This window comes from Miscanthus floridulus, chromosome 19 (genome assembly GCF_019320115.1).
Source record: "Miscanthus floridulus cultivar M001 chromosome 19, ASM1932011v1, whole genome shotgun sequence".
Classification (NCBI taxonomy): domain Eukaryota; kingdom Viridiplantae; phylum Streptophyta; class Magnoliopsida; order Poales; family Poaceae; genus Miscanthus; species Miscanthus floridulus.
The window spans coordinates 19,374,276-19,401,609 of NC_089598.1; the positions used below are offsets into that span (position 1 = coordinate 19,374,276).

Here is a 27,334-nt window from a genome sequence, read left to right on the forward strand (position 1 = left end):
GGGTTCATTACATGTGACAGTCCTGTAATGGGTGCTCACTGGCGACGGGCGTCACCCGCGCCATCCCTGGGCCTCTGGTCCCACGTAACGGCCCACGGCCCACGGGCGGTTGTCGGGATGCTATCATGCTAGAGACTGGTGAAGCCGCGGCGAGCATACATGCAAAGACCGAAGAGAGGCACGAGGAGAAGGCCGGCGAGGAGGGAGGGCAGCCAGTGGAGCAGACTGGTGACTAGAAAAACATCTGGTATAGTAACTAAATGGTAAACAAAATACTACTCCATACATTCCAAATTATAAGTTATTTTAATTTTGGTTTTAGAAACATAGCTTTTGCTAGTATGTCTAGGTACATATCAAAGTTATGTGCGTAGAAAAGCTTAAACTGACTTATCATTTGGAATTGATGAAATGTTATTACAAATGTAGCAAAGTTATGCGCCTAGAAAAGCTTAAACCGATTTATCATTTGGAACGGAGAGAGTATTATTATAAATGTGGGCAATGTGGTAATAATTTAAGAAAAACATTAGTATGCTAATCTCAATAGTGAACAATTGCTTACAACGATGTTCTTCAAACCGGAGGAAAGGACGACAGTCGACAAGATTATCTCGTGAGACCGCTTCACATCCACTTACGCATGTTCTATTGTTCTTCAACATAGTACCTGATAAAAACGTAGGGCGTGGTCTGTCATGTCGTTGAGTTGCAGATTCACTTCCTGGCTCGCCACAGCACTACCCACTTTGTTGCACGAGGCGAGAAACGCGACACAAGCCTTCCTGAGGCTGTGGCAGTGATGCGTGTCCGACAGAGCTAGCGTGGTATCCACGTACTTAGGCCCTCTACCGACCATGACTAAAAGTACTTTTCACTAATTTAATGTAAGAAAAAATACTATTTATTTGTTGAAATAATATGGCTTACGAGACAAGCGAACCCGGCCTTAGCCTCCAGGCTCCTGCAGAAAATTAATGCCTTCGCACATCAGCTTCAGTCGTTCCACAGCGTACCTATCGCAGCCACAAGTAGGTGTCTGACCATCTCCTTGCTGTCTTCAGCGTGGAACCCTTCCATGGACGGCATCGAGTCCGTGTATATGAAGTGAAGCAGCGCCCTGAAAACAGCAGGCTGCACGTCCTCAACACCTACGACGCATTGGCTTTGGCTTGCTTTGCTGCGTCCTCCTCCTCCCGCATTGGCCTGTAGAACTGGGCGTCAAATACCGGCGACCTCATCGCGAGCATGATCTTGTGCGCCGGGAAGAGCTCGTCTCCAACCCTGAAGGTCACGTCCGCTCCTTTCTTCCCTTCGAGCAGTTTCGCGAGGTTGCCCGAGAGGTCCGAGTCCGAGGACTCCGAGGGCGGCACGTGCACCATCACATTCACAAGTGGTTCTTTGATCACAGTAACATCGCCACGGGAGGAGCTTTTGGCACAGGGAAGCGACTTTCGGCTCTGTTCTTCTGAGCTTATAAGCCAGAATTAGCTTTATTTTTTTAGTTATGGAAATATGTTTTTTTCTTACGACAAATCAGCCGTAGTAGCTTTGGGTAGCGCAACCATGCGCCTCAGGAGGCATAGCTTCAGGCGCCGATGGGCTTCGGGCAATGCCGACCGTATCAAGATTGAACCACGAGATAAAAGGTAGGGTGCGCGCAGGAAGGTTTGAGGCGTTGGATCCGGGGCGGGGGTGGTGCCAGAGCTCGGAGCTGCACGATTTAGGCGTGGAGGGTGCGAACGGGCCAATGCTTCGGTGAGAAGCCTAGTCTAGCCATGGAGAGGCGCGTGTTGGTTAGCTCTCTGGCGAGCGGCTCGAGAAGGCCGGTGGCGCTAGAGCACACGGCCGGTCGGCGTAGACGAGAACTCGAGGAGAAAAGGGAAGGAAGATATGTGTAACTACAGAAGACGTTTTTGAAAACTCCATACATCTATTTGACTTATTAATCACCTTAACCAAACAGATATTCTATCCGTTCAACCAAATGCAAACCAGAATGAAACTAGCATCCCTCGTCGCTTAACTCGACTTCAAACAAACATAGGCGTAGAGAACAATGGAAAATCCGCCGGCACGGCAAGATCCACCGCTGGCCGAGGGCCGAGGCCAGCAGCGCGAAACAGACCAAAACCCATCCCACGGCGCGGCACGGCGAGGAAAACTGGCCTTTCCGCCGCGCTTTCCCACCAGGCCGCCACCGCTGCTGGTGCTGCCACTGCCAAGTGCCAACCCGGCAACCCCCCACTATTTATGCCCGCCTCGGCCTCGGCCCGGGCCCCTGGCCGAATCGATGGCGCGGGCGGCGCTCCGATTGGGCGCCCGCGCCCGCGCGCTCGCGCTCCTCGTCCTCGTGTCAGGTGCGCCCGCCTCCCTCTCGGCACGTCTGAATTCTGCTTTGCGGTTGCTAGCTGCCGCCGTGTTGATCGAGCGATTCATTCGCTGGGACTGTTTCGGTGCGGCGCGCTCGTTGAGCTGGGAAACATTCTTGCCTCGGATTTTTTGCATTGTGTGTGGACTAATTGAACGCTCGTTCGTTCGGGTGATGCAGTGGCTCTGCTTCCGCTTGTCAGTTCCGACGATGGGTACAAACACTGTGAGGGTATCGTCAGGGGCTGGGCGGATTCCTCCACTGGGCGCGAGAAGGACGGGGACAAACTGAGCCTCAAGGATTTGCTCTTCTTCCTCCACATTCCTAGGACTGGAGGCCGCACCTACTTTCACTGGTACATTCGCTGGACTGGACATCAGTTTGGTTCACAGTAATCTAAGGTGTATCCCGCTGATGTTTCATGCCTTGCAGCTTCCTCAAAAAGCTGTATACAAATGCGCAGGAATGCCCGCGATCTTACGACAAGCTACGGTTCGACCCAAGGTGAGGAAAGTTAGCTCTCTACTTTATTCAACTGCATCATCATGTCGATTGGGCAAAATTCGACAAACGATATCTGTTTCATGAGCACCTCATCTCAGTTCTGAATCATAGCACTGTTCTGGTGAACTGTCTGAATTAGTTAAAAAATGAGTGTTTCCTTCAAATTCTGTGTGCCATCTGCCCTGCTGTTTTAATTAATTAATTTTGTGGACTTTATGAAAATATTTCTTTGAAAATACTCACTCTAGGAAAATTATCTTCTATTTTACAAATTTAGATCACGAACCAAAGAATTTAAATGTAATCTATGGTTTACTACATTTCTGTCTAGTGAAATAATGTTCTTAGTGCTTACCTGACCAGGAATGTGAAAGTTGTTAACATGGATGGTCTCCCAGTATGCTAATTACTGCATCCTAGTATATGCATAGCAATTACATCTTCAAATTGTTAACTGTATGTCGTGACCTGTCTATGGATCATGCCAACAAATATGTAGGTAGTGAAGGAGCACCTTTTTTAATTGTTGTTCCTTATGAAGCAACTGTCAGTGTTTGTCCCATGAGTTCAGTTCCAAGATCTTTTCTTATGATAATTTGCTTACAACTAATGACATTTTGGTATTCTTATCAGCCATCCTGATTGCAAGCTGGTTGTTAGTCATGATGACTATAGCTTAACTTCCAAGCTGCCAAGGGAGAGAACTTCTGTTGTAACAATACTAAGGAACCCAGTTGATCGTGTATTTAGCACATATGAGTTCTCAGTGGAAGTTGCAGCTAGATTCCTTGTGCACCCAAACTTAACTTCTGCAAAGTTAATGACTACCCGTGTGTTAAGAAAGTCTCGTGCTGTCAGTACTTTGGACATCTGGCCTTGGAAGTACTTGGTTCCATGGATGAGGGAAGATCTGTTTGCCAGGGTATGCCTATCCACTTCAGTTCAACCTTTGGTTTAGATTTGTACTTTATAGAATTATAGTGGCTGAAAGTACTCAGTAACATATGGTGGATATGCTTGTGGGCTCAAATTGCAGCTGTTCAAATGCAACAGTTTTGACAAAATGCTGTCAAGATACTTTATTTTCTAAAACATGTACCTTATATTTTGGGACCTCGTGCTTTATATTCAACATTTAATTGGATCTTTGATAGATATCTGTATCTGGTACTAACCAAACCAAACACCAATTGTAATAGATATAAATCAGTTGATCCACTGTGTATTTTCCTTAAATTGGTAGAGAGCTCTGTATATTACAGTTTCCCTACCATCCATTTACTTTTTAGGTGTTACAGGACAGTGATTCAACATCCTAGTTCCGTCAGAGGAGGGTTCCAAGTGTGACCCCTTGAGCTTCAATAGCAGTTACACTTCCATAATTTTTCTTGGCATATTTAATTTGAACAACCAGGAGCATAGATTCCAAATTATCTTGGAACTAATGAACTTATAGATCACAACTATGATTCTTCCATTGCCTGTATTAGAGTATTCCTTCAATGACTATACTGTAACTGTCCAGAGATATGCCAGGGGGATTGACCAAGTTCATAGTAGTAAGAAGGTCAAGGCATATGCATATGATGTGGAGGATATGGTTATGCCGTTACATCAGTACATCAATGATCCAGTTGCCCATGAAATCATTCATAATGGTGCTACCTTTCAGGTATGGTGACGTGTCAGTTTTGTATATATATCAACTTCTGTTGTACTATCCTGTATGGTTTTATTTGTTTACTCTCTCTGTTCTAACTGTGTATTGGGAACTGTAAACTGTCCTCCATCCATTTTCTCTGGCCTCCCTCAACATTGATATTTTCCATTGTAACAAATTATGCAATAACATTTGCTGTAGTATTGACTTGTGATTTCCGTCCACTTTGTCAATTTTCCATATTTTGATTATTTTCTGGAGATCATCTACATTTTAGATCTATAATGAAGTACATATTTTGCTACTATTTTTTCATGAAATATGTGATCATTCCTGGGGTTTTTAATTTTGGTATCACAAAAATTTCGGCCACCACCGAAATTACCGAATTTCGTGAAATTCGGCCGAAATTTCGCCGAAATTTATTTAGAGATTAGCACATGAAGTATGTTTTTTTCTAAAAAAAAATTTAGTCTAAACAAATATTAGTATGATTTATGACTACACATCTATTGAATAGAAGAATATGCAATATAAACAATAGAAAAATATAAGTTTAGAGTTATATAACACATGTATTAAACCCCACTAGAATGTTATTGTAGAGAGATAGGGAAACACCACACACCCTCTTAGGGGGGGGGGGGTTTGACCTTTCATATATATAGCCCAATGGGGCTTGGAGTACAACATATCTAGATACAATGTATACAGGACTATACATGTCTAATACCCACCCGCAGTCGCAGCGGGAGGATCTCGGACACAAAGACTGGACCTAAGGTCAGTGAACAAGGTAAGCCTTTGGTCATGATGTTCGTGAACTGATGAGTCGAAGGGACATGGAGCACCCGAACCTGTCCCAAGGCAAGTCGCGGACAAAATGAATGTCGATCTTGATGTACTTCGTGCGACGATGGTGGACAAGATTAGCGGTCATATAGACGGCGCTAACATTGTCACAGTAGACGACGGTCGCAGAAGCAATGGGTGCGTGGAGCTCCTGGAGTAGTTGACGAAGCCAACAGCACTCGGCCACAACATGAGCAACCGTGAGGTACTCAGCCTCAGCGCTGGAACGAGACACTGTCGTTTGGCGCTTGGAGGACCAAGAGACCAGTTTGTCGCCGAGGAAGACGCAGTAGCCGGACGTAGAGCGCCTGGAGTCTGGACAGCCCGCCCAGTCCTTGTCGGAGTACGCGGTGAGGGAGTTGATCGACCCGGAGCTGAGGTGGAGACCGGTGGACAAAGTGCCCTTCACGTAGCGCAGGATGCGCTTGATCAACGCGAAATGAGGCTCGCAGGGATCGTGGCTGAAGAGGCACAGTTGCTGGACCGCGTAGGCGAGCTCAGGACGGATGAGAGTCAGGTACTGTAGGGCGCCGGCAAGACTCTGGTATTGGGAAGAATCAGCGGCTGGAGCTCCGTCGGTGGCTGAGAGCTTGGCACGAGCGCCAACCGGTTTGGCGGTAGGGTGACACTCGGTCATGCCCGCCCACTGTAGAAGATCCATAGCGTACTAGCGCTGGGAGAGGAACAGACCCTCTGGCGAGCGCGTGACGGAGATGCCGAGGAGGTGTGCAGGTCGCCGAGGTCCGTCATGGCGAACTCGGAGTGAAGACGCGCCATGATGCGCTGCAGGAGGTCGCCCGAGGATGCCATAAGGATGATATCGTTGAAGTACAGGAGCAGGTAGGTGGCAGTGTCCCCCTCTTTGTGCACAAAGAGGGACGTGTCGAAGGCGGACGCGACGAAGCCGAGCAGCCAGAGATAGGCGCGAAACGCTGGTACTAGGACAAACATCGTCAGGACGAGCAGGGTCGACGAAGTCTGGAGGCTGCTGGTAGTACACGGTCTCCGCCAGATGACCGTGAAGATAGGCATTCTTCACGTCAAGCTGGTGGACCGGCCAGGATCGCGAAACGGCAATGCTGAGGACAACGCGTATCATGGCAGGCTTGACGACGGGGCTGAACGTCTCGTCATAATCGATGCCGTGGCGCTGAGAAAATCCGCGAACCACCCAATGCGCCTTGTGGCGGGCTTGGGAACCGTCCGAGTGGAATTTATGTTTAAAATCCACTTGCCCATCACAACGTTGGCGCCAGGAGGACGAGGAACGAGGCGCCATGTCCCGTTATCAACGAGCGCCTTGTACTCGTCAGCCAACCCTTCATTGAGGGTCGGCCAAGGCACTTCGGTAATTCGCCGATACTAGCGAGATGACGGAGTGAGTGGCGGAGAAGCCGTAGCGCTGTACTGGACGAAGAGTGTTGGTCTGTGACCGGGTAACCATCCGGGAGGCCGGCGGCGCATGTGCTGGTGCAGGGGCCGGCACGACCGGCGCCGGAGCAGGCTTCTCGGGCGGGGTGGTGCAGGCTAGTCGGCCGCTGGTGGTGGTGCGGGCTGCTCGACCGCTGGTGCCGTCGCAGAGGCCCAGGGACGCCGATTGTACGTCAAGTGGATGTCCCGTGCCGTTGGAGCAGGGGCGGCAGCCACCATAGGCCCGCAGAGAAGAATAGTGGGGTTGTCCGGCAACTCCTCCAGGACCGCCTGAGTAGGTCGCGGTCGCTCAATGTCGGCGTGCGACGGAGTGGCCGCAGGGAGGCGCGTCGGCACAGTACCTGCAAGCAAGAAATCCAGGTCGCTCTCGTCAAATACAACGCGGTGCAAGATGATGATGCGCCGGGTCGACAGATTGAGATAGCGGTACCCCTTGTGCGAGGACGGATAGCCAAGAAAGACACAAGCTGTCGAACGAGGGGCAAGCTTGTGGCGAGCTGTGGCGGTGAAGTTGGGGTAACAGAGACACCCAAAAACACGAAGATGGGAGTAATCGGGTGTCTTGTTGTATAGTAGAGCATATGGGATGGCATTGCGAACGGCAGAGCACGGGCGCCTTATTAGCAGGTACGTCGCTATGGCGAGCGCCTCAGCCTAGTAAGGTGCTGGCATGTGCGCATGAATGAGCACAGTGCGGCTGCTATTGTTTAGTGTGCGAAGAATGCGTTCGGCCTTGCCATTTTGTGGAGAAGTATATGGACACGAGAGGTGTAAATGAATACCATGGGAGGCAAATAAAGTCTAGAGGGTATTGTTTACGAACTCGGTGCCGTTATCGGCCTAGATGGATTTGATAGTGAGGCTGAACTGTGTGGAGACATAGTTGCAAAATTTGGTGATGTGTGCTGGTTATCGGCCTGGATGGATTTGATAGCGAGGCTGAACTATGTGGAGACATAGTTGCAAATATTGGTGATGTGGGCTGCAACCTCAGATTTGCGAACGAGGGGAAAAGTTCAACAAAAATGGGTAAAATCATCGAGCAAAACGAGGTAATATTGATAACCTGAGTACTAGCAACATGGGATGTCCACACATCACAATGAACAAGTTCAAAAGGCATAGAGCTAAATGAACTAGAGTTTGAAAACGGCAGCCGCACATGTTTGCCAAGCTGACACGAATGACATAGATGATGCTCTACTTTATTACAACTGTTGGACTCATTATGGCGAAGAATGTCAATAGTGGCGGAGCTGGGATGACCAAGATGGTGATGCCAAAGGTTGGTGGAGATGGCAAGGCTGGCATGCGGAGCGGAAGGTGCAGCGGGGATGGTGTAAAGGTCGCCAGCACTATTGCAGCAAAACATCACGCGCCGGGTCGGGATATCCTTGACAAAAAAAACCAATAGCGTCAAATTCGATAGAACAGTTGTTGTCCTTGGTGAACTGATGAACTGAAAGCAGGTTGTGCACTAGAGATGGAACAACTAGAACATTATTAAGAGGGAAATTTGATACGGGGGTTTGAAGGATAGACTCTCCGCGACATGAAATAGGAAGATTTTGACCATTGCCAACGGTAATGAAGGAGTGAGAGGAAGGATGGTGGGAAATGAGTATACCATCCGAGAGTTCATGTGGGAAGAAGCACCAGAGTCCAACACCTAGGGATTCTGATCTTGGAGGTTGAGCTGGTTGAGCGCGGCGACGAGACCAGCCTGGTTCCCCATAGGAGTCGGCTGGGAGACCTGGAGCAGCGCGAAGGTCGTGGGAGGCTGTACGGGTGAGAAGGCCATGTGAGCCTGAGGTGGCGTGTCGGCTACACCACAACACCAAGATTGACGATGGACGATCTAACTCTAAAAGTGGATACAACGATAGATGATCTGTCGCTAAAAAGTTATAGCGACAGACTTGTCCAGACGATGTAAGTGCTGTTGCTAAAAACCTTTAGCGACAGACAGTACTTTTACCGATAGGTCAAATGTTGCCCTGAATACTTATAGCAAGCAAGTAATATATGTCCATCTTGCATTAGCAATGTTTACTTACATAGATCCAGCAGTCATGGAAGAACAGTCGGAACAGAGCGGTGCCATAGCTGCTATTGGCGTTTAGGGAACACTTCCTCGTTCACGGTGGGCTCAACGCAACTGCACTTCTTGGCATTGGTGCCCAGCAGGCAGAACTGCAGAAGCCACAAGGGGTAGGCAGGGAGGTCGCAAGTGGCAGATTTGTTGGCTGCAGGCAGCTGCAGGCAGCAGGGGCGGAGCCGGGCGGCTGGGGCGGCTACTAGCCGAGCGCTGTGCACTGTGGCACGCTCGGTGAGAGGAGGGCCAGGCCGTCCCTAGCTCTGGCTGTGGTCGCTGCCCGTCGAGGAGTTGGGGTCCTCGCTCGGCTCACCGGCTCGGGGAGGTGCCGCCGCGCCGAACTACCGAAGGGCGAAGGCAGCCAGGCGAGAGGTCGGAGGCTGGTGGGTCTAGGCGACAGAGGCAGGGTCGTGGGAAACCAGCGCCTGCGACGGGGCAACTCCTCCGACTCGGCGACTCGCGAAGTCGCGATCGAGGCGAGGTGGGTCGCGCAGGGCTGGAGCTAGGATTGAGTGGCGATTGTTTGGGGAGAGAATCGGGAGGGAGAAGAGAGCGGGATTTAGGGTACAAAACACGGTCTAGGGTTCTCCTCCATACTCATGGGCCTGGCTAAAATTCACGTCCGAGCCGGGCATAGGTGGGACTAGTTTTTAACGACGGACCGTATGACAACATAAGTGCCTTTAGCGACTGACAAGCAACAGATCATGAATTGGTAAATATGGAATTAGCGATAGATGGTCTTTGAGTTATCTTTAGCGACTGATCATCCATCGATAAATATAATTTTTAGTGTCAGATGTCTGACGGTGATGCGGTGTTGTGGTGTAGTGGCCGAGGACGCCAGATGCCGGGTCCCTGCTGAGCCGGGGGTGGGCCTTGGGGTGCCCACGGGTTGTAGTAGAACTAGGGACCCATGGGCTGGTACTGACCGGCCTGCTGGGGGCACCTGCAGCGCCACCGCGCGGCTGCCAGCCCGCTTTCCCTTGCCCTTGCCTTTGCCGCCACCGCTGCCCTTGTTGCCGCCGTTGTTGGTGTTCATGGAGCCGCCGGGGGTAGCCACGGTGGTGATGGAGCGGCACCCGCCCGGGTTGGTGTAGCCCAAGCCGGCCGTAGCGAGGAGGCGGTGTTGACGATGGTGTTTTTATCGTTGGCCAAGCGGAGCTCCTTGAGAGCCAACATGTCATGGGCTCTGGCGAACGTGGGAAGTAAAGCGGAATTGGCGATGTCGTCGGTGGTGTTAGAGAAGCGAAGGTTGAGGACGAGCTGCGAGTCTGAAAAGTCCTAATGGCTAGAGGGGGGGTGAATAGCCTATTAAAAAATTTCTACAACACTTAGCAAATATGTTAGACAGTTAAACGACGAAGCGAGTGTTGTGCTAGCCTAATAAAAGCAAGCCACCTACCACAATTCTGGTGTCTATGATCTCTAAGCACACTATGGTTATGTCAGTACACTAAGTTAGTGTGCTCTCAAAGACTAACTAAAGAGCTACACTAACCACTAGACCCGACACAAGCTTGCTCTCAAAACTAATTACACTAAAGAGCGAAGCAACACTAGAAATATAAATGCAAGGCAGGGGATGTGATGAGTATACCGTCGTGTAGAGGAATTGAGTCAATCATAATGATGAAGCCAATCAATCACAATCAATACCAAGAAAGCCTCGGTCTTGTAGAATGATTCATCAATTATATCACAAGTTAAGCCTTTGTCACATGTTACAATATGTTTCTTCTCATTTTGCTCGTCAAGTAGAGAGGAATGAGCTTTTTCAAGCTTCTTGTGAGCCTTGCCAAGTTTCTCATGGGCTTCCTCTAGCCTCTCATGAGATGCATTGAGCTCATCAAAGACTTGTTTAAGGGCTTTTAGTTCCTTACATAAGCTTTTGCATTCCCTTCTCTTAATGTCAAAATATTCCTTAGCATCATCTAACATGTCAAGTAGTTCATCTTTAGTAGGTTCATCATCATCACTATCATTTTTATTTTCATTTTCGTTATCTTGTTCCTCATCACATTCATCATCACAAGTTTGTACCTTAGTGGCCTTAGCCATGAAGCATGATGGAGTGTCAAAGAGGGAAGACTTCTCATTTATACCAATGCTTATAAGAGTCTTCTTCTTGGTGGTCTTGTCATCATCACTATCATCATCATTTGAGGAGACATCACTATCTCAAGTGACCACATATGAACCACCTTTCTTCTTCTTCTTTATGGTCATCTTGTCCTTCTTCTCTTTCTTTTCCTTCTTGTCCTTCTTGTCATCATCATCATTGTCGCTATTATATGGGCATTGAGGAACAAGATGATCCTTGCTTCCACACTTGAAGTACCTTCTTAATTCTTCCTTGTTCTTGGATGAAGACTTCCTCTTTCTAGCACGGTAGCCCTTATTCACTATGAACTTATCAAATCTCTTGACAAAGGGGATTTTCTCATCATCATCATCACATGAACCATCATCTTTACTTTGATGTATCTTGCTTGGCCTTGCCCTTGGATGATGAACCGGCCTTGAATGCCACACTCTTCTTCTCATCCTTCTTCTCATTGTTCTTTTCTTCCTTCTCATCATCATTTCTATAAGCATCATCGTTCATGATATCTCCCAAGATTTGGTTTGGTGTCACTGTGTCCAAACCGGTCCTCACGAATAAGGTGACCAACATGCCAAATCTTGCGGGTAAGTATCTCAAGAACTTATGGGAGAAATTCTTGTCCTCCACCTTCTCACCAAGTGTTTTGAGATCATTGACAAGCACTTTCATCCGATAAAACATGTCCGACACACTCTCATCTTCCTTCATCTTGAAGCTAGCAAATTTTTCCTTGAGAATGTATGCATTTACACTTTTTATTGCTTTGGTGCCCTCAAATGATTCTTTTAACTTTTTTCAAGCTTCATGAGCCATCTCAATATTCTTGATTTGCTCAAATGTTCTCTTATCAATAGCATCATGAATAACACTAAGAGCAATGTCATTGTTTTGAAGAAGCACTTCTTCAGTCGCGGTGGGATTCTCCGGATCGGCTATTTCAATTTTGGTCTCCACCACTTTCCACACTCCTCTATTGATTGACTTGATATGAGTGGTCATCTTTGACTTCCAATATGAATAATTTGTGCCATCAAATTGGGGTGGCTTCTTGGTGTTGTTGATTTGAGCCATTTTAACACTGAAGGTTGTTAAGCCTCAAATCACGGTGACCACGACTCTGATATCACTTGAAAGGTCCTAATGGCTAGAGGGGGTTGAATAGCCTTTTAAAAAAAATTCTACTACAACACTTAGTAAATATGTTAGACAATTAAACGGCGAAGCGAGTGTTGCGCTAGCCTAATAAAAGCAAGCCACCTACCACAATTCTAGTGTCTATGATCTCTAAGCACACAATGGCTATGTCACTACACTAAGTTAGTGTGCTCTCAAAGACTAACTAAAGAGCCACACTAACCACTAGACCGGACACAAGCTTGCTCTCGAAACTAATTACACTAAAGAGTGAAGCAACACTAGAAATGTAAATGCAAGGCAGGGGATGTGATTATTATACCGCCGTGTAGAGGAATTGAGCCCATCACAATGATGAAGCCAATCAATCACAATGAATACCAAGAAATCCTCGGACAAGATGACATAAGATTTTTTACCGAGGTTCACTTGCTTGCCGGCAAGCTAGTGCTCTTTGTGGCGATACACTCACTTGGAGGTTCACGCGCTAATTGACATCACACACCAAACCCTCTATAGGGTGCCGCACAACCAACACAAGACGAGGATCACACAAGCCACAAGCAATCCACTAAAGTACCTTTTGGCTCTCCGTCGGGAAAATGTCGAGAACCCCTTATAATCACCACGATCGGAGCCGGACACAACCACATTCCTCCGCTCGACGATCCTCACTGCACCAAGCCGGCTAGGTGGCGGCAACCACCAAGAGTAACAAGCGAAACCTGCAGCGAAACACGAACATCAAGTGACTCTAGATGCAATCACTCAAGCAATGCACTTGGATTCACTTTCAATCTCACAAAGATGATGAATCAATGATGGTGATGAGTGGTAGGGCTTTAGCTAAGCTCACAAGGTTGCTATATCAATGTAAATGGCCAAAAGAGTGAGTTTGAGCCGGCCATGGGGCTTAAATAGTGGCCCCCTCGAAATAGAGCTGTTAGGCTCTCACTGCAGCCCAACTCGGGGCGACCGGACGCACCAGCCCCAGCGTCCGGTCACTGATCGCCGTTCACGTGTCCCATGCGTTCAACCTCGCACGTACGATTTCAACGGTCAACTCGCTTTCTCGCGCGTCTTAAAGAACAACCGGACACGCCATAATCCAAGACCGGACGCGCCGGTGCTCACTTCAGCCCACGCGCGCTCCCAAGCCTTCACCCTGCGACCGGACGCGCAGCTCACCGCCACTGTGTAGTGTCAGGTCGACTCCAGAGAGGTTACAGAGAGGCAAAACCGTGACCTGACGCGTCCGGTGCAACGTGACCTGACGCACTCAGCGTCCGGTCCTCTCTGGTCAGCTCCTCTTCGTTGCATCAGCGTACGTCAGCAGGGACCGGACTCACCCGCCTGAACGTCTGGCCACTTCGTGACCTGCGTCCTGTCACTGTTTCACAGTGACAATCATATCCTTCACTTCACCAACTTCTCCACCATTTCTCAAATGTGCCAACCACCAAGTGTATCACTTTGTGTACGTGTGTTAGCATATTTTCACAAACATTTTCAAGGGTGTTAGCACTCACTAGAATCTAAATGCATATGCAATGATTTAAAGCATCTAGTGGCACTTTAATAACTGCATTTTGATACGAGTTTCACCCCTCTTAATAGTACGTCTATCAATTCTAAATGTGATCACACTCGCTAAGTGTCTTGATCACCAAACCAAAAAGCTCCTATCAAGTTTTACCTTTGCCTTGAGTTTTTTGTTTTTTCTTTCTTCTTTTTCAAATCCAAGCACTTGATCATCACCATGGTCACACCATCATCATGATCTTCACCATTTGCTCCACACTTAGAATAGTGCTACCTATCTCATGATCACTTTGATAAACTAGGTTAGCATTTAGGGTTTCATCAATTCACCAAAATCAAACTAGGGCTTTCAGAGTCCTGCACGGGATGGCCGACGTCGCGGAGGGCAGCGGCCTTGGTCTTCAGGCGCTGGCAGTATGCTGAGATGGTGGAGTCGCCCTGCACCATGGAGTGGAACTCGTTGAGGAAGATGGCGCGTGGCTCCTTGTTGTCGTGGAAGATCCCCTCGATGGCCACTCAGAGGTCGCGGTCGGTCGGGTTAGGCTCGTCCATGGCGAGATCGAGGATGGAGTCATCGACGGAGCCGAGGATCCAGCCGCGAACGCAGCACTCCGCAGCGTCCCACTGGGGGTCATCGGGCTGAGGAAGAGCGGAGCCGTCGATGTGCGAGCGAAGCCCGAATTTGCCGCACGACTTGAAGAAGAACGCCCACTTCGAGTAGTTGGAGTTCAGCTCCAACATGAAGAGGACGTGGGATTTGACGGAGACCGTGGCGTAGGGATGAGCCACGATCGGCGGCGGGGGTGCGGCAAGACCGGTGCCGTGGGCACCTATGGTGCCGTTGCCGGTGGCCGGGATGGTTCCGTTGGTGGAGGCTGGGATGGTGCTGGTGCTGAGGGATGGATCAGTAACCATCGCCGGGAAGGGAGGAAGCCATCGGGGAGGTTGGATGGGCACGAGGACGTCTCGCGTGCGTGCTGCGCGACCGAGCGCGAGAGTCGCGGTTGGGAAGGAGAAGGGAGGGGGCGGATCGGGAAAGGGAAGGGAGGCGGCAGAAGATTAGGATATAATTGGCTGATACCATGTAGAGAGATAGGGAAACACCACACACTCTTTTAGGCGGTGACCTTTCATATATATATATATATATATATATATATATATATATATATATATATATATATATATATATATATATATATATATATATATATATATATATATATATAGCCCAATGGAGCTTGGAGTACATGTCCAAATACAATGTATACAGGACTATACATGTCTAATAGTTATCGTGACATGCAAGATGTCCATCTCAGCAGTCCACTATCACTTGCAACTAAACCCACTAGAATGTTATCTGGACATGCAAGATGTCCACCTCAGTAGTCCACTATTACTTGCAATTAAAGTTCACTAGCACGAACAATTATGATATTCACGTCAGCGAGACACATCATCCACTAACATACATTTAGCTGTCCACATCAGCATTGCCACGCTATTCACTATATAATAGTTAACCCCTTCATAAAAATTGTATGAATAGTTTAATATTTCAATCTCAACTAGTAGTTCCCGCAGCAACGCGCGGGGAATACTTCTAGTACTGTTATATACTTATATCTTTTTGCACAAGCAGAACTGTACGTAGTAAACATCTGCATGCTGATGATTTCCCAGCCAGCTTTAGCGATATGGTTTTCTAATTTGTTTATGTGTACTCATGTTACCTTGGCAGATTACTGGGTTATCGAACAATTCATACTTTGATGGAGCACACGATGTTCGACATTGTGTCAGAAAGCATCCAGATCTTGGTCGTATTGTGCTTGAAGTTGCTAAGGTATATATCAAAGATGAATGCCGTGAAAGACTGTTTTTGGTGCGCATCCAAATGGCCAAAGCATATGATACATTATTTATTAATTATATATCCTCCAGCATGCGAAAACAGTAAAACACCACTGTGTTGACTATACTGTCATGCAGAAGGAACTTAATAGCATAGGTAATGCATTATGACAATAACATTCACTAAAGCAAATATATTCATTCACTATACAAAGGGTCTGGAATCTTTTATATACTTCCCTCCCAAAAGTAATGTCATCATTTTTTTTTATTACAGAATAGGCTGGACCAGATGCTATATGTAGGACTTACGGAGGTTCATGAAGAATCAGCGAGTTTGTTTGCTCATATGGTAGGAGCACAGGTGTTTTCACAATCTGGGACATTGAATTTAGATCTCAAGGAAGATCTGCCCAGTGAGACTGGTATTACACTGCAATCTGGTGGCCCTAACTTATAATTGTGTCTTCAGTAGCACCATTATTTTATAAACCAATGGGCAACAGCTCAACTTTATCTTTTATTGAAACTGAAAGATAGTACTGCTAGGTTTTGATGATAAATTCGCTAACAAATTAGCAATGCATCGCTTCAGTTGTTGAAACCCAAGTATAGATTCATACATCAATACAGAGGCATGTTATGTGCATCCCTGATCAAAATGAATGTGAGTTTGAACCGGCATAACATTCAGCAAAGTTCAAACTAGTGGAACGAAGCTGCTCACCAACCACTAAATGCATAAGCAGCACTCTTATCGTGCCTGGTGTAGCAGTTCAAGTAGCAACCTATGGTTTTGTTCATGATTTGCTGCACACTAAAATCATTAGGGCAAGTATATATGAAAAAGGTGACTTGAAGAAATAACTTAACATTAGGTTCTCGGTGTATGGAAAAAAAGTGACTTGAAGAAATTATTACACAAAGAAATATTATGTTCATTCTTGGTGTATGGTTCCCCATATTCTTTTGATACAGTTTTGACAACACAAAGATGATAAATGAGGACCTAATCTCTACTGTTCACAGACTCACACCCATCCATGGTGGAGCACGAGGATGAAGAAACAAATGAACATCTGGTATGAGGGTGGTTAAACCTTTTAATTGAGCTGTTTAGTTTTGCGGATTAGATGGTGGAATCTGTACACTCCATCTCATATTTATGTTCTCGTGATAGAATAACGCACATGGTTGGCAAAATAATGAAGCCCTGAACTCTACCAGCGACGAACATGGAAAAGGAAATGTAATACACTACTTGAAGGGCTCAATTATTTGTGTAGAGTTTTCATTCCTTTTTTTTTGCGAACCTTGTGTAGAGTTTCCTGTTATTATCCTGTGATCACAATGTTAATTTATTCCTGATGCCAGATGACTATTGGTAAACTGATGGAAGCTTATGAAACTTGCATTGCTGAACTGCGGAAGGTTGAATCTAGCCGTCGTAAAATATCACTAAAGAAAGTGGAAGCAAGGTTTCCAAAAGAGGTAACGACCAAATTAAAGGGCAATGAAGTTTATGCACATTGAAGATTGCTCTTGATTCATTTTCTATTTTACGATTATAAAAATTTGCACCATATGTGGATACCTGATTCCTTTGTCTCTGTAAATATCGAGCACAAAATGAGGCTAAGAAAAAGGAAATAGGGATACAAATGCTAAGGCTAATGTGCCCAAAACTTCACAATCATTCTTGTGCTTATCTTTTTGTCATCATAACACAAAACACCAAAGATAATTGGAAGTTTCTGCTTGAGTTTCTAGCTTATGTGGATACCTGATTTCTTCCTCTCTATAAATAGCAAGCACACACTGAGTCCAATTAAAAAAAATAGAGATACAAATGCTAAGGCTGATGTGCTCAAAACTTCACAATCGTTGAGGTGCTTTTTGTCATAATGCAACAGTCAAATAATAGTTGGAAATTTCTACTTGTTTCTAGCTTTTATTATATATGAGTGCTTTCATATTTTGATCAAAAAATATGAGTGCTTTCTTATTAGAATGTTTCAGCAATGACATAGGAAGTTCTGTTTGCAGGCACGGAAGCTGGTACCTGAGGCAATTTTGAAACAAATTATCTCATTGAACAGCCTTGACATGGAACTTTATGATCATGCTAAGAAAATTTTTACCCAGGAACATCTTCTGATGTTAAAAGCTCAGCAATCCATGGTGGGGCAGCACAGACAGTTGGGAGAACAAAAGGTTTGCTCAAACTCAAAAGAGAACTACTCCAGTACTTTGTTATGCGGTTCATGTTAGTTTGACAAGGTTTTCCTGCAAGAATTCAGAACTTCAGTGATGTTAGTTTTCCTATTTTTTTACATAACATTAACATTGCATATTCTAGTATTTGATGCATGCGCACATTCCAGGGAGGAAAAACACGATAGGATATAAGATGAACCATTCTCGTATGCGGTGGAACTGTGAAATGAAGAATTGTACTTCTGCTATTAGCAATCCTCATGTGCTTTGCCTTATATCTTTCAGGAGGGCTGGGTCAGCATAATCTGGAGCGACGGGATTTGCTCTCCGGATGGTGGTCTTCCTTGGATGGTGGTCTTCCTTGGTCTAGGGATCACCACAATCATAGTTTTGGTCACATTAGCTGTAATGATGAGAAAAAGAACGTCTAAACTTGCTTTAACCAGAATTCATGAGGCAGTCTCTAGATTTTGATGTACAATCTGATGATGCCCCCAGACATTACCCTTAGCATTCTTTGGGGCAGAGGTGATAGCGTCCACAGAATCATCGTGTATACTCAGTGCGGTCGTACTGGTGCCAGACCATTTTCTCTTGATCACACAAAAGATTTACGCGTCTTTATATTAGGATAGAGGAAAAGTTCGATACAACACGTCTTAGCGGCACCCTAGGGAGTCAATAAAGATTTACATGAAAGTTCAGACCCTCTCTAGTATACCGTAAGCTAGGCTATTACATTAGACAATGATCAACCTAAGTTTACGGCACTGGCAAGGAGGCTTACGCCCGGGCTACCGAGCGGTGGCGCTGCTTGCGCGTGTACGTCGCCATCCAGTGGGAACAACTCACACAACGCCTGCATATGAGCAGGTCCCCATTGAATAGTTCTTCATACACCAAGGGCCGACTTGGCGGAGATGGCCTCCCACTGGAAAGTCCCAGGCGCTTCATGACAAGGTACTCATCTTGCTTGGCTTTCGAGATATGAGCTATGCTCTGCACCACTATCCGCCTGCTTCGCTTAGGGAGCGAGGGTGCTGCATGTCCGCCGAGGGCCGTCTCAACTCCGGGCAGCTCCAGAAGTGGTGGCTGCCTTGGCTTTGTGATTCGCTCGGTGAAGCGCTTGAGGCGCCTGTTGGCTAAGGTCGTCTGAGGTGAAGGAGTGCAGTTGACGGTGTCCGTCTCAGCCACCATTGTCACGTCTCTCGAGGTAGTTGCCTTGACTAGTGCCGGGCTCAAGGGCCAGGGAGGGGTGGCTGCATCCGCTCCTGGGGGGATGGCGCTAGAGTGCCCCTCGGCATCCACAGGCTGTCCCTTGTGGCGGCGTGACTTGTGGCTGCTCTAGCACAAGCGACAACGGAGGCGAGTCCGCCGTTCGCTTGGCAGCCTTCGCCGAAAAAGGGGCGTCCACCAGCGATGGTTCCACATCCTGAGAGGCGGCCATTGGAGCAAGCGATGGTGCTCCTGCTGGTCGGCTCACGACGAGCGAGGCAACGAGCTCCTCCAGCATTGGCTCGACCCACGCGGGAGGCCCCGCGCTTGCGCACAGCTCCCACACCAGTGGATCGGGGAAGCAGTGTGCAGCAGCATAGGTAGCGGCATTGTCAGTGGGCGCGCCCATGTTGATGTCCCTCGCCGGTTTGCTCCGGCACCACCAGCGTTGTCATTGGATTCCGCCGGCGCCCCCCCCCCCCCCCGCTATACCCTACACGGCCCTCTCCAAGCTCGGTGGACCACTGTGGGCGCGTGCTAGGAGTCCGATGGGCAGTCGCCACAAGAAGAGTGCCATGGAAGGTCGCCTCCCTTTGCCGTTGTCACCGCAAGGGACCTGGGCGGCTTGCAATCCTTGATGTGGTGGCGAAAGCCGTGACATCGCAGGCAACACCGTGGCAACTAGCAAGTCTCTACTCGGTGCGAGTAGGAGAGACAGTTGAAACATCTGACGTGATGCTCTGCGAGGATCATCCAGGTTTGTGAGAGCTATTTTCGGCGATGCTCAACCAAGGCGGCCACGGGTTGCGTCTCATACCTAGGATGGATCCCTAGCCATCCATCAGCGATGGGGCGGAGACCCGTCCGCGGTGGCCAAGGCATTGGCGGGCAGGGACGTGGCCTTCCACTGCCCAAGCAGGCAAGCCGCACACCAACTTCCTCCGCCTCCGCCCATGTCCCTGCCGCCCAGTGTCTGCTCCTCCATGGTCCAAAACCACGACTGAACAAGTCTGGGCACGTGGCAGGGACGCAGGTACCGATTTCGCCGGGCAACGAACGACATCTAAGTGTTGTGGGGTGGCCGCTATCGTCGTCCGCCCACCAACGACGCTTCGTGCGCCCACCCAAGGAGTAGCCTAAGTAGAATGGTGCTGTGGCCAGTGAGAGGGAGGAAGAGCTAGTACTAGTTGTTGTTGCCGTGGATCTGCCCGCGTGTGGTCCGCCCGCACTAGATCCAGAGGTTGTCTTCTCATTCGGCGAGGCTAACGAGTTGGGAGCAGGTGGGTGGACGAGGACATCTACAGCTGTCGGCAGCGTGTTCGCCATCACGGATGGAGATGAGGTCGAGTCCCCAATGCTGGCGGCGGCGCATCCGCCCGCACAGGATCCAGCCCCCTCCCTCGTGGGCGGCGGCTACGGCGGTCGCACCATGGGCCTACCATCACCGCGGCCACAGATCTACCCGGTCGGGCTGTGCTCGGGGGGTGGCGGCTGTCGGGGGATTGTTCCCGCGCCCTCTAGACCAACACAGGTGTCATCCTCTTGACCGACCTGAGTTGTTCTCGACTGACATGAGGCCCTAGGAGAATGCCATCTGCATCTCCTCTTCATTATCTTTGTAACGGTCAGTGACACAAAACACCCCAAATGGAAAACCAACATATAACACGCAACCTTGCACCATAGGACTTAATTTTCTTAAAGTAAACCATTGAGTTTGTTCATGTATAAAAAATAACAAAGCATTAATATACAAAATTATATAATTCTCCCTCTACATTTCAACTCCTCAAAATTCATTCAAAATCTTATCGGAGTTAACATGCAGCTCATCTTGGAAACGCCCATTCCAAGGTCTACTAGTCATCGGTGGAGTGAGCCTCGGCTCAGGACAAACTAATTGAGATTACCTGCAAAACAACTTAACGACAGCACCGTGAGTACATTGCGTACTCGTGGGACTTAATCCCAATATATAGATATTTTGTGGATGCAAGGATATTATCAGGCATTTGTACATTTGCAGAAAAGCTATGGCGTTTATTAAGATGACATGCTCATGATTCACTATTAATCTAATTCTAACATGATTACAAGTAGTAGTAGATAATACATATGAAAATGATCAACACATTAATCCATGTCATGATTTCCATTTATCGTTAGCTCTACCATGGGTATAGAAAGTAAGAACAACCGATAATATTTCGTTCTGAGGGACTTCAGGCTTTCAAATAACTTTGCAGAGGTGTACAACTATATCCACACGGAAGAACGGTACTAACCACCATACCCGTGTGCGAGGGTAAGGGCTGCCTCACGTCTCCAACCTTTCCCAAACCCGGCCAAAATGTCCGACGAAAGGTTCAACTGGTTCCTGATTAATGCCACCACCATCTAATCGGCGCCACCTTCTTTCCAGCTTCACGGATAGACCGGTCGCAATTATTTACTCGGCTTGTCGCCCCCATATGCGACATGTGTTCTGTATGGATGGTTACTCGGACTCACATATCCCAATGCATGGTCCTTAATTGCTCCACGAGCTACGTCACTTGAGATCCACACTCACAGTGACCTACCCCTCGCATGAGCAAGAATTACCAAATTGATCATCAAGTTCAAATTTCAAATTGGGGTTGGTCCTCAGTCATGATTAGGGAAGTAGATAAGTTGTAACCCTCTTCAAGTTTTAGTAATTAATTAGACCCGATGTAGCATCCTACACGCGTGAGAGTGAGTTCACTTCTCAAACTCAACTTCTACCGGAACTAAGCAATTAAACGTTCCCATCCCAATTCGTTAGATGAGAGGCTCTAATTAATTACTGAGCAGTTCTAAATTAATGAAGCAATATTATTTAGTTTATTAACTCTTCTAGCATGAAATGCATATTCACAATGAAACAAGTAAGTATCCAAAATAGGTCTTATAATAGTGGGGTGCCTGCCTGGTTATGATGTACAAACGAATCCGAAGTTGTCGATGATGACTTATACACATCCTCACACTAAGCGAGTTCTTGAAAGAAACAGGGATCAAGATTGGACATAATTGATAGAGACATAGAGATAGAGATTGAGACTTGGTTCGGAACTTGGGAAGAGATGTCAACAGGACTCTACTATTGCACTATTTATATCTAGGTTCGATCTAGTATTGTTGACCACTTGGGTAAGCTTCCTAAACAATCTCACACCTTCTATTAACTAGCGGACCCTCTGCTATCTATGGCGGATTCTCCGTCGGGTTGGGCTTCAAGGTTACTTAGTTCTGGTTTGACTCAGTTGGGGTTGATAGACTCTCCACTGAAGGTGACGGACGCTCCGTTACCTGGCGGGCGTTCCAAAGAACATTCCAGTGGTTTAGGACTTAGGCATTTCTGGGTTTGCATCCTCCATCGAACAGTCCGAGCCATGTGTCGGACGCTCCAGTGAAGACTGGGAGGTCTCGGGTTTCTGGTTGACTGGTTTTATAATTCAGCGAACCCTCCGTGAGAGGTCACGGACTCTCCGCTGGAAACTAGGTGTTCTCATGTACTCAGGCTACCGACTTTATAAATTGGCGAATGCTCTGCGTGATACCGTGGACTCTTCGCTGACTCATATCGATAGAGGATAAGGCTCTGTTGGGTAACTCCCTAGGATTAGCGGACCCTCCATCGATTCTAACGGACTCTCCACCACACGGTCGACAGAACCTATGTTCATAGTCTTTCATGGGTGATCTTGGGTTTCAATCCTAGATGTGTTGTGCTATGATCCATGCATCTGCAAGACATTCCTAGGACAATTTAGGTGGCTCACTAGGCTCAAGATAGCTAGGTTTTGAGCTAGGTTTACTAAATGCAACTATGGTTTTGTGATTTAACCAAAAACATGAGAAAATAGAGATAAATCATGAGATTGAGATGAAATCCTTAGCTCTGAGATTTGAGAGCTTTCGTAGCCAAAAACTTGAAGATCTAACTGCTTTCCATTCTTACTTTCACATCCAAAGAGAGATTGGCTTCTTATGAGCTTCCTCTTGCAACATTCCAAAAGGATGAATCAAAAGGTGATCCATAGGAGCTAGATGAAGGTTTCTTGAACTTACTCCTACATACGATGGAACCACCACCAGCAAGAAATCTTCAAGCTTTCACCAAAAACCACAAATTAGGCCTTTGGAGAAAAATCCAAGAAGTAAGAGCTACTCTTCTTGAGCTCACCATGAATGAGGTTGAAGATGTTGATGGTGTCCATGAGGCGTTGTTGGTGCTTCCCTTCCTCTTCTTCCTTTCCTTCTCCAATCCACTCTCCACTCCTTTCTCTCTCTAGTTCTAGGGTTTCTTCCTTGTTCTTGAGTTATAGAGAGAGAGGGGGGGAGTTGCAAATGAATGAGTGGGTGAAGGGGTATGGCTTCAGCTGATGAATGTCCAATTTCGTGCTGACTTGTGGGTCCAAGCTTCACAAGTGGAAAACAGCTCATTCCCACTTATCCTTGCTGTTCTGTGATAACCCGGATAGTCCGGTGGATCCGACAGAGTCTCCGGTGGTTCTCTGCCTTTGCTGAATTGACTATGTGATTGAGTGGCTTGGTATTGGAGACCAAGATATCATGTTCTAGAGTACTCTCTGAGGTTGAGTTAGTGTTGATGATGCCAATAGGATGATTACTAATCCAAGTAAGGGTTCTTCATTGCTTCCGTTGTTAGTCTGACCATGTCTATCTGGGGATGCTTGCGGGGTTGACTCAATGGATCCAAGGTCGTTGATCCCACTCAAGGCACTAGGGATCTCCATAGGAATTCGATAGGGCGCTTCACTGATAGTAAAAAATAAGAGCCTATATTGTAATGAACTCGGGTCTTTACAGTAGCGGCTGTGAAGACCGTGCGGCGGAGCTGCCTTTCTCCGGCATCAGCGCGAGGTGGGGGAGGGGTGGGAGCAGTGGAAACATGCCTAGGGGACGACATGGCCGGCGGCGATGGCTGTTTCGTGTGCTCCCCACCGCCGGCACCCACGCGAGGGTGAGGAGGGGCAGGCGGCCATGGCACGCTAGATCCTGCCCTCATGTGTGGCTACAGGGAGGCTGCAGCGGTGGCACCAGCCCCTGGCAAAAGAGGAGCCTCGCTGGTGGAGGATGCTGCTGCGGGCGGCGGCCACAGCCATACCGCGCGCTCCTCCGAGCGCGCTCCCGCGCGGGGCCGAGGAGAGGAGGGGATGCAGCATGGGAAGAGGAGGGGGAGTGGCCGAGTGGGGTGCGGGCGCTGGCACCACTGGCGTCGACAGGGGTGGGGCCAGCGGCTCTAGGGTTGGGCGGCGGGGGCTGGTTCGAAATTCCTAAGCAGATAATCTGTACGTTGAATACATCCCGTGCCAGACAATTTGATATGCCGTGTTGATAGTGGGTTCACAAGCATAGATAAATTGTAAAGTATTAAACGATGGATTCACTCTGAAAGGTGGGGCTCATATGACAGCCCTGTAATGGATGCTCCTCGACGACGGCATCCATATGACATCTGGTATAGCAACAAAATCGTAAACAAAACCGTAAGGCTAGCGCCCAGACGTCCGGCCCCAAGCCCACGTTCACACGCTGCTCCCACGCCCCCTGCCCACATCGCATCCCATGCGCTCCGTCTCGTTCCCAACCAGCGCCAGCATCTAGAACCGCGGCCCACGCCCATCCCACGCCCCGCACGACAGAACCGCGCCCATCCAACGTCCGCGCGGTGGAACCGCGACCCGCGCCCACCTGCCCCTCTTGTGGATGCGTGTTGTGGAGGCGTCTGCAAGCCTCAGGAGCCGGCATGTGAACTACGGCAACACACCAACAGCAGTAGATTGACAACGACCTGCAACACAAGATCTACTTTTGAAATATCTAGATGAAACATTTGCAGCATACATCTGAAAATATATAAAATACTTGAAACATGCGTGTATAGCCATTGCAACACCAGATCAACTTTTGAAACATCCAGATGAAACATTTGAAATAAACGTCTGAAATAATTAAAACATACGCTTGCAACATGCGTATATTGCCATTCCAACATATGTAACATCTCAGATCAACTTTGGCAATATTCAGATGAAACACTTGAAACATAAGTTGGAAACGCCTGAAACATTTCAAACATGGCGTCGCCAGCAGCCATGACCTACCTGGTGGGGGTTTGCAATAACCAGCAACCTCAGGTCCAGAGGGAACGTCGAGAACAAACAGCCCAGCGTGCGCAGGCCTCCCCTTCCTGTCGCGGGAGATGAAGTCCTGACCGATGGTGACCTCCTCCTGGTGGTGCTAGGGTGGTGGTGGCGTGGTGCCTGCCAAGGCCGCGACGGGCAAGGTGGACGGGGACGCGCTGGTGGATAGGGGCGGGGTTGGTAGCACAGCGCGCGGTTAGCGATGGGGTGCAGCGCGGCAGGGGGAAGGGCGTTGCGTGCACGGTGGACGGGCACGCGGTGGGGCCGGGAAGGGGGCGGTGCGGTGGCGAATGCGTGATGATGCCTCGATAGCCAGATGCGAGTGCCATGAGGAAGAGCATGCCTGTTGGGCTGTTCGCTGTGCAGGCCTATGAAGACAGCGCCTGGAAGGGGGTGGACGTCCGTGGCCCGGTATTAGCATAAACAAAATATTATTTTCTCTGTTCCAAATTGTAAGCCATTTTGCCTTTCCCAGCAATACAACTTTTGCTACAGAAAAAGTTATCATTTTGAACGGACGGAGTACTAAAAATATGGCGGCGTGGTAATAATTTAAGAAAAACATTATTATATGCTAATCTAAATAGTGAATAATTGCTAATTTATTAAAAAGCACTGTGTTTACAACGATTATGTCGTGGGACGGCAGCTAATCTAAATAGTGAATAATTGCTAATTTATTAAAAAGCACTGTGTTTACAACGACAACGACGACAGTCGACAAGATTATCTCGTGGGACGGCTACACATCCACTTACGCATGTTCTTGAACATGATAAGAACGTAGCAGGGCGTGGTCTGTCATTGTTGTTGAGTTGCATATACACTTCCTGGCTCGCCACAGCGCTACCCACTTTGTTGGACAAGGCGAGAAACGCGACACAAGCCTTCCTGAGGCCGTGGCAGTGATTGGTGTCAGCCAGAGCCAGCGTGGTCTCCGCATCCTTGGCGTCAAGGCTCTTGCACAGAATGCCTTCGCACATCAGCTTCAACCGTTCCACGGCGTACCTATCCGCAGCCACAAGTAGGTGTTTAACCATCTCCTTGCGGTCGCCAGCGTCGAACCCTTCCATGGACGGCATCGAGTCCGTGTATATGAAGTGAAGCAGCGCCCTGAAAACAGCAGGCTGCATGTCCTCGATAGCTATGCTACATTGGCTTGCTGTGTCGTCGTCGTCCTCCCGCATTGGCCCGTAGAACTAACTCCGCGTCGAACACCGGCGACCTCATGGCAAGCACGATCTTGTGCGCCGGGAAGAGCTCGTCCCCAACCCTGAAGGTCACGTCCACTCCCTTCTTCCCCTCGAGCAATTTCGCGAGGTTGCCCGAGAGGTCCGAGGGCGGCACGCGCACCGTCACGTTCACCCGCGGCTCTTTTATCACAGTCACATCGCACTCGATTACCAGGCAGTCGTCTCGCAGGTACGCCTCGAGCTCGCTCTTCTTCTTCACGCAGGAGACGCCCCAGGCGTCCTCTGATCTTTCACGGCGCATCATGGTCATGGTCCTGAACGACGCAATCGGCGTTGCCCATGGCCTGTGGAAAAGCGTGGACTTCCCTGTGGCCTGGTCGACCAGCCGGAACGTGAAGCGCGCCCTCACCTCGGCTTTCTTGCTCACGAGCTGCAGGAAGAGCACGAGGCGGCCGGGAGGCGCGAGCGGCGAGCTGATCCCGTCGGGGTAGTAGTGGATGCTCCAGTGGTAGCCGCCGACGGGGAAGGTGGTGGAGCGGTCCACGCCGAGGCCCTTGTGCAGGCTGTAGCCGACGATCCGGAGCACGTGCGTGCACCGCGCCGTCTCTGGAGTGCACGTCGACGACGTCCACGTCTGATGTGACCATTGTTGGGATGTTGCTGCCATGGTCGCGTCTAATTTGCCGTTTACGCAAGGAGCTTGATCAGAGCGGTGGCGGATATCAGGACGATGTACGTGCGCGCAATCATATCGGTACGAAGGCCAAGAATTTGGGCGACGTCTAGAAAAGGGCCGGAGAAACGGAAAGTTGGTGTCGTATCGGCAGCGGTATGAAGAGAGAGAGAGAGAGAGAGAGAGAGAGAGAGAGAGAGGTTTTGTGAACGGGGCCAGAGGACGGGACACGTCCGAAACGGAATTGTTCCAACTAAGGACCGGGTCCGATCTACCTCCGTCCAAGTCG

General features: G+C 48.5%; 1 protein-coding gene and 1 pseudogene across 3 annotated transcripts; one reads left to right on the top strand and one right to left on the bottom strand.

Moving 5' to 3' along the window:
• The first annotated feature begins 142 nt into the window (after positions 1-142).
• Positions 143-18,356, top strand: LOC136526929 (protein-tyrosine sulfotransferase-like). 3 transcript variants are annotated; one of them, XM_066519498.1, is made up of 12 exons: positions 143-247; positions 2,552-2,726; positions 2,804-2,875; positions 3,509-3,797; positions 4,401-4,547; positions 15,441-15,545; positions 15,831-15,978; positions 16,583-16,635; positions 16,734-16,802; positions 16,928-17,044; positions 17,600-17,767; positions 18,056-18,356. In XM_066519498.1, the coding sequence occupies exons 1-12, from the start codon at positions 160-162 to the stop codon at positions 18,242-18,244; spliced, it is 1,620 nt and encodes a 539-aa protein (XP_066375595.1). In that variant the 5' UTR covers positions 143-159; the 3' UTR covers positions 18,245-18,356. The 3 variants fall into 3 exon arrangements, with proteins under 3 accessions (XP_066375595.1, XP_066375594.1, XP_066375593.1); XM_066519496.1 differs by lacking the exon at positions 143-247 and adding an exon at positions 1,696-2,360; XM_066519497.1 differs by lacking the exons at positions 143-247; positions 16,734-16,802 and adding an exon at positions 1,695-2,360.
• A 5,681-nt stretch (positions 18,357-24,037) lies between these two features.
• LOC136525666 (BTB/POZ and MATH domain-containing protein 2-like) lies at positions 24,038-27,039 on the bottom strand (annotated as a pseudogene).
• Positions 27,040-27,334: the final 295 nt, after the last annotated feature.